Genomic DNA, 8,215 nt, shown 5'->3' with positions numbered 1-8,215 from the left:
TCTTACAAATAAAATAATGCTATAGTTTTACAAACTATTTTACAACATTTTTACAAACTGTTGTTGTGACCAAATTTTTACTGATTCTCATCTGGGCCTACCAATAACATTACTTTTTTATTTATCTATAATTATTTACCACATCATCAATTTGTAAAAGCTTTTGTAAAAAAATTTATATCTCTAGCATTTTCTCTTATAAATATATGTGTCACTAATCGCAAGAAATAATTTAGATAGGGAAATGCTAGAAATATTATTAATTTTACTTGAAAATTTTACAAATTGATATGACAATTAATATGATATGTGAATGTCAATAACCTATTAAATGCATTTTTGAATTATTTTTTGTGATTAATGATACATCTTTCTAAGCCTCATGTTGTAAAATTTATAATATCCCTAACATCATTCATTCAAATACTTGTTTATTATCTTTTTGAAGTGTCATTAATTGCATTCATTTCTAAATCATTTGAAAGTTTTTTTTTTTAGTAAAATTTGTTATAACTTTAGCATTTTTCCAAAAAAAAAAAACATATTACAAAATAAAAGGAATAGATTTTTCTTATAAAAAAAATTATGATATTAAATACTAATTTAATATTATTTAAGTGATAACAAAAAGACCCCATTTAGATATATCGTCTTAAGCCTTCAAATTTATTGGGCCGCCTCTGAATACCACATCCCAATGCCTAATCATAACTGGTGTACAACCGTAAGATTCATTCTTATACGAGAAAGGCATTATATGAAATTGTTACACAAGATATCATATCTCATTTTAAATGTTATAATCAAGGTTGTCAAACCCGAACCGGACCGACCGGTCCGACCAGGTTAACTAGAAACCAGATTGCAATTCAGTTTTTTAAGCAAGCCGAACCAAATTTCAAGCAAATCCTATGAACCGCTTGACCCATAGTTGGACCGTCCGGTTCAGGTAGAACCAGTAGGGGTTCAATCACGATCCTACTGGAATTAGAACTTCGGCTGAATTGGGTTAGCTTTAGAGTCTTACCACTAGGCTATACTAAAGTGTTGGTGCTCTAAGTGAAAACTAAATATACTTAATATAAACTTAACAGCATTCATACCAATAAATTAAATAAACTTTCATTACTAATTTTATTTTATATCATAACTAATATTCATAATATTTTATTATATTATATATTTGAATTAGCCATCTCTAAAAGGGAGTATATAAATATATTCATACTTTTATACTTCAAAAATTAATTATAACTTTTAAAGTATTTTTTCATGCTTTATTATTTTTCTTTTATTAAATTTCTTTAAAATATGCTTTAAAATCATCAAAATTTCCCCTTATATATAATTTTATAAATATAATATCAATATTTGTATTTAATTAATTAATAAGGTAATTATGACATCATCGCGGTTCGACATCTGTTGAACCTCAGTCCGACCTTAAAAACCTTGAACCTCTCTCCTTACCGGTTCTGTGAACGGTCCAGGTTTGAAAACCATGGTTATAATATGATAGATGAATAGGAGTGGTATACTAGCTGTAGTACTGGCATCATAAGGCAACCTACTAGTTCTCTGGCTATAATTATATAAAGATTTGGCATTGTTCTTTGGCTGTAAGAGCATTAGTATCAGTATGTGTAAAATTTTGCAAAATAGAAAAAGTTGCTCATTTTACACAATTTGAGCCAAAAAAAAATTCACATCAATGGGTGTAAAAATGTGCATTTATGCACAATCACTACAGTAGCCGTGCATATATGTACGATTACTGTAGCACTTCTATTTATTATTTTATATTTATTTTCTCTCTCCTCGATCATCTCTCATCTGACGATCTCTCCTCTCTCATCCGATCTCCCTCTTCCTCTGCCCTGTTAATCCTTTTATCTTCTCTTAAATCCAACAACAAATCATAAAATTCTTCAAACTTGATCTAAATCAAGATCCCAAATTCATCAAACCCTCTCCTTAAAAAAAAATCATCAAACCCATATAAATAATCAAACCGAAATTGCAAAAGAAGAAGAAGAAAATGCAGAAATAGTAGAAGAACAAGCGTCACTAATGGTGGCTTCAGTGTTCCTCAGCAGCAACTCAAAGCCTCTGAATACTTCATCACAGCCTCTTCAATGTACCCAGACCAAAATATTAAATTTATATTTTTTTTAAGCTTACCCACCAAGAGTTTTGTTCTCTTTAACTTCTTGTTTCAGCATTAGTAGAAGAAGAAGAAAGAAGAAGATGCTGAAGAGGAAAAAAGGGAGAAGAAGAAAGAAGGAGAAGGAAAATAGAAAAAGAAAAAGAAAGAGATAGGGATCAGATATGGTTGGCATGTGGGTTAAAGATGGTGGGGCCATGGATAGTTGTGAAATAATAAAAAAAGTGAAAAAAATATTATTTAAATAAAAGAAGGTATAGAATAGACAAACTGATGTGGGTGTTTTGTAAAAATGAGTGTGTAAAATAAAAAAAAAGTAAATTTTTTATGTAAAATAGAAGAAAAATTTGCATCCACATCAATTATATAAAGATTAGGCATTGTTACCTAGCCTTTTATAAAATAATCGCAGAGTAAATCCTTGTAAATTGTCCTTCTCCTCTCGTAGGCTCGTAGCCTTTCATATCTTTCCAAAATGTCTATACACGTAATTCTTTGCGACGGGATTTCAAAATCGCTTTTATTGTTGAAAAACTTCGTGGTTTGGCATCAGACTATAATCAAGATTATAAAGTTTAGATCAGCTTCTAATTAATTTCTTCATTACTCGTACAACAATGATATTACATCATGGACTCGTTAGCATGAGATCGAAGCGTGACATATATTAGAGAACAGTTCTTTATGCATGCTGGAAAGAGATCAAAATCATAATGCCATTGAATTATTCCAATAAATGGAAGACGTTCAACAAAAACAGCCAGACCCAATGAAGTGTTTGAAACGCCTAAAGTATTTGAAATTCAAGCTAGGAAAAAAAAAAATAGGACAAGATTTTTTATTTTTTATTTATTTTTCGCTAGGCTAGCTAGGATAGAAAGCGACAAGGCACTCTTCTTTCAATTTTCAACTTATCAAAAACAAAACTACTAGTGCTTCGTTATTAATTTGATTGAAAGGATGGACAATGACTGAGGACAAGAGAGAAGGAAAAAAAAAAAAAAAAAGTGGAAAGAGATCTATGCATGTACGAGTTAACTATATTGAGAAAAAAAATTAAAGAAAATGAACAAGTTAACCACTCTGGAGTGAGATAAAATGGGTAAAGACAAGAACCAAGAGTGTGATTCTCTTACTTTATTTACGTGTCAAACAAACCCCATCCTTTCTAACCACTCTTTTAGACGGTTTTGTTGACTCCTTTTTTATTGACTGCCACTGCCATACGATACACGCAAACGCAATGCCAATAAAGAATAATTCTCTTTCTTATTCGATCCTCAACGTTCTCTACTTATCTTCCATTGTTTTTATCTTTTTCCTTTTCTTTTCCTTTTGGCTCTGCCTTCTTCTCTTATGTTTAGGAACAAAACAAAGCAGACTGAAGACAAACCGCCCTTCCTTTTGAATTTCCATGATTCGTTCAGAAAAAAGGAACTTTAATACGCATTCTTCTATTTATTTCTTTCTTTTCCTTTTTGACTTTGCTTTGACATACAATTTTTGGAACATATTATTCAAAATAACAAAGAATCTGAAAACTATGCTTAATCCAAAGGCAAAACTAATTGAAAAAGAGAAGAAGAAAGTCTTGTCTCTCTTTTTCTGAGCGCCCCTCCCCCCCCCCCCCCCCCCCCCCCCCCAAAAAAAGGAAATTAATGAACTTCCACAAAAAAAAAAAAAAAAAAAAAATTGTGAGAGCAAAGTAGCCTCAGCTTAGTTGCCTTGGAAACTTGAATTGTTGATTTTATTGTTGCCATTGCTATTGCTGTTGCTAGTAGTTATGTTTCCATTGCTGTTGGAGGTGGTAGTGAGGCTGGTGTTATTGTTACCAATGTTGTTTGGATGAGCACCACCACCAATAATAGAAGTGATGGCGGCTGCTAGAGCTGCAGTGAAGTTTGGGTCCGATGCAATGGCAGCAGTGGCTGCACTCACAGTGTCAGAAAGTGATGAGTTCTGCTGCCCTTGGTTCATTGGCAATGCTTGTAATTGAGCAGGGTCCATATCTTGGGACATCTGAAGGCCAGAGAATTTTGATTGGTTATAAAGTGCTTGACCAAAAATTTGAGGTAGCAATGAGGGCGAGGCATTGGGAAAATTCTGGGTTGGGTTTGGGAATGGGATTTGGAATTGGTTTTGTGGCCTTTGGAATTGTAAAGGGTTAGGGGACTGAGTTAGGTCCAATGTAACAGTTGGGAATGGGGCTGAGGCTGAGATTGTTGCCATGCTAGAGGAGCATGGTAGAAGTGTCCTGGTCAGGAAATTTGAGTTCATTAGTCCATCAGCACTAGACATAGACCCCGAGAGCAACATTCGTGCTGCTGATGAAGTTGTGGATGCCATTGCCATTGCAGCTGGGGGCAAAGGATGGTTGTGATTGCCCTCGTATGTGGTTATCAGGATTGTCCGATCTTCCGCACATCTTTGTACCTGTTTAACAATCAAACATCAAAACTATTAGCACTAATTAAGGAAACACAGTTTTAAGATTGAATGTTCAGCAAAGAAAAATAAGCATGGGAGTATGTACACTTCCATTATTTTCTCAATCCTTAAAGTCAAAAACAGATTTTAGCTTGCAAATTTATATTTATTTGTTTTTCTTTTTAGTACACTTCCATTATTTTCTCAATCCTTAAAGTCAAAAACAGATTTTAGCTTGCAAATTTATATTTATTTGTTTTTCTTTTAAGTACACTTCCATTATTTTCTCAATCCTTTTAAAGTCAAAAACTGGTTTTAGCTAGCAAATTTATGTTTAATTGTTTTTTTTTTTTATAATAATTTGATAGTTACAATGAACACGAAAGCTGTAAACGTCTATATCAAAAAATACTAATGGAGCTAAAAGAGTCTTGGCAAAATTTAACATATTAGTTTATTAAAAATTGAACATGAAACTTTTTACTAGTGCTCTATGAGAACATAGAAATTGTTGCTACATAGATTGAGCAAATGAGGATTTAATAGAGCAATAATTTACAGTCAAAATTTTCCATAAGATACAGTAAAAGACTGAGAGAAAACATACTTGTTTTCGAACTGGGCAACCAGCAGCCATGGTGCATCGATAATAAGCTCGAGGACAAGGGTTTCCCTTAGCCATCTTCTGCCCATACTTTCGCCATTGGCATCCATCAGTGATCTAAAAACCAACAAATTAAAGTAATTTCCAATCAGTCAACTACAAGAATCAAATTCATCAATTTAACCACAATTGGCTAAAAAAAAAAAACACTCATAAATATATGCCACCTACCATAGGCGCCTCTGATCGAGCTCGAACCGAAACACGTGCTTTCCTCATTGTGGCCTCCGTTTGATCAACATTTTTAGGGGAATTGAATCTAGGAACTTTGTTAGGACCCCATCCTTGTGAAGTTTGACCAGCTGGGCTTTCCTCTCTCCCATTATCTCCTCTACCATATTCCTTCTTGTTTTCCTGATCAAACACAAGCCGCTCCTCACTAATTCCATCCTTTATCATTCCGATCTTCTTTGAGGCCAACTCTCCGTTGTTACCGGGCGATCCTGACCGTTCCCGGCTTCTTCCTTCCGAAGAAGAGACCGAATTCTCATCAGTATCACCATTAGCAGCCAGCCCAAGATCCATGAACTGTCTAGGCACAATTAGTCCTCCATTATTTTTTCCCTCTACTACTTTCTCATCTACCCTACCATTTTCTTCGGTGTTTTCAGCTTTTGGGGCCGGCATAACAGTCATCAAATGCATCTGGAGAGCATTGTAATTAGTAGTAACCTGATTAAGCATCTCTTTTAGTCGCTGATTCTCCACCTTCATTCGCTCAAGCTCAGCTTTATTAACAACTAGCTGAATAAAACACAAAAGATAGTGATCCAAAATCAGCTCCAAAACTTAAAGATGAACGTAAATCCATCAAATCTAAGACCAACCCATCATAGAATTCAAAAAGTTTTCTCATTTCCTTACCTCACTCTTAGCTCTTTTATCTTCCACGTTCGGTGATATGCCATCGTCCACCATAGATTGGTCGCTACTAGTGTTCGTAGTAAGAAGATTCAAACCAGTCTATAAAACAAAAACAAATTCAATTCAATCCCTTCAACTGTTTGAGAAAAAAAAAAAAAAACCAAACCTGTAATACAGTAAAGAATTATGGTACTGAACAAAACTATATATTCACGTACGTTTACGTTAAACTCTAACGTAGTCGGACGGTCTAAATCGTCTTTTTTATCGGCATGATCGGTGGAGGGGGCAGCCTTGTTGTCATGGTCTTTCTCGGCGAAGAAGTCCATCTCATCGATGATCGTTCGTTTGTCATCGGACGGTGGAGGTGAATCATGGAGATTGGAGCAGTTAAGGTTGACTGGGAATTGGATAGTGGAGGGAGGTGACCTATTCTCGAGTGTAGCATCCATGGCAGTAAGTTTACGCTTGAAATTGTTGTGGTTGTTAATGCTGTCCTCGGGGAATGAGTTGAGTACTATTGGCTGGTGGAGAAAGAAGCCAATTGGATCTAAATCAATGGAGAGTCCACCTCCTTTGGCCATAAATCCAAGAGAGAAATAGAGAAAGATGTATCAGTCTTTAAACGGTGCAATGGACTCGGCAATAAAAGGGGGGTTGAGACTTTAGAAAGAAGACCAAAGAGTATAGTGTGGTGTGTAGAGTTGAATATTGTATTAGATTTGGATGGAGAGAAAATGAAGGGATTTGAAGAGGTAAGGTTGCAGTGCTTTCGTGGCTTGCTTTTAAGAAGTCCACAATTTCCTTTTTCGGCTGAGTATTACTGTTTTGTTCTTTTGAAAAATGTGACAATTCTATGTTTTTCGGCCTTCACTTTTTGTGGAAAAATAGAAGGAGCACGTGAAAAAGCTATTTATTATGGTATGAATTATCTATACAAATAAATAAATAAATAAATAAGGACCTATTTGGTAGGCTAACTTAAACTCATATTTTTACATTTTAAATAATATTACACATATTTTTATCCACTTTTTTATCCATATGTATTTCAAAAAATTACAAAATTCTCATCTCAAACTACTCTACCAAACACCCTATAATAATCTCAAACTTCGTTGAGTTGACCAGTTTTTGTTCAGGCTTAGTATTACCTCTTTTTTTTTTTTTTTTTTTAACTACTAACAATCTATCACATCAATATGTTTCATTTTTTTTTTTTTTTGTGTTTCTAGACTTTCTTTTTTTGAGTTCTTATAAAAGTTCTTAGTTAATAATCTTTATTAAGCAAAATTATTGTTTCTCTAAAAAGAATTAAGGGTTAAGAATAATGATTTTAATCATTTACTTAACATTATGAAATTTTTATCATTTCTCTAAAAAGAATGAGTGGTTGAGAAAAAATGATTTACATCGTTTAATTAATACTAATTTGTAACCCCATGCATATGCATAGATACATTTAAAGATATACAATAAAATGTATAATATAATTCTAATATATATAATTTAAATACTATTAATATTCATTTTTATATTTTGTTAACTCTTTAAAAAAATTGTAAAGATATTATTAGGTATAAAATGTAAATTTTCCATGTTTTTTTTTTTAAATTACTGTGAAACACTTTTTTTTTAGGATTCATTTATTTTAGACTCTTTGGTTTTTATACTTTATAACTCATTTAGATAAATATTTATGATGCGGTCCCACATTTGATTCTAAAAATAAGAAATAAAATTCTTTAAGAATAAATAAGTTAGGACACATGGCGCAAAATTGGAACTCTAATTTGGAATTCTAATTTGAGTTTCTTTCAGCTTCACCTATTATTAGATATATAGATTATGAAATGAGTCAATTAGATTCATATATCCATTTATAATTTAAATAATACATAAAAATAATACTATTAGTTAAAATTTATTTAAATGTTAACACAAAAAAATGACTGATAATTTTTTAAAATTGTATTCCTAAAATTGCAGTTTACTCCCCTCATTTTATAAGTGATTGATTGGATTTTAAAAATTGCATTCCTATAATTAAAGCAAGAAAAAGGAATTTAAGAGTCATCCTTACAATAGGAAATAAG

General features: G+C 32.7%; 1 protein-coding gene across 1 annotated transcript; it reads right to left on the bottom strand.

Annotated features, from left to right (window-relative positions):
- Positions 1-3,582: 3,582 nt before the first annotated feature.
- On the bottom strand, positions 3,583-6,868 carry LOC142641167 (putative WRKY transcription factor 31). The gene is made up of 5 exons (XM_075815564.1): positions 6,338-6,868; positions 6,120-6,218; positions 5,427-5,999; positions 5,199-5,312; positions 3,583-4,597 (listed from the first exon to the last, which is right to left on the bottom strand). The coding sequence occupies exons 1-5, from the start codon at positions 6,701-6,703 to the stop codon at positions 3,881-3,883; spliced, it is 1,869 nt and encodes a 622-aa protein (XP_075671679.1). The 5' UTR covers positions 6,704-6,868; the 3' UTR covers positions 3,583-3,880.
- Between the last annotated feature and the right edge of the window lie 1,347 nt (positions 6,869-8,215).

The sequence above is a fragment of the Castanea sativa genome, chromosome 6, assembly GCF_040712315.1.
Source record: "Castanea sativa cultivar Marrone di Chiusa Pesio chromosome 6, ASM4071231v1".
Classification (NCBI taxonomy): domain Eukaryota; kingdom Viridiplantae; phylum Streptophyta; class Magnoliopsida; order Fagales; family Fagaceae; genus Castanea; species Castanea sativa.
Note: the sequence above shows the minus strand (reverse complement) of the source record. Positions and strands in the feature narration are given on the sequence as shown.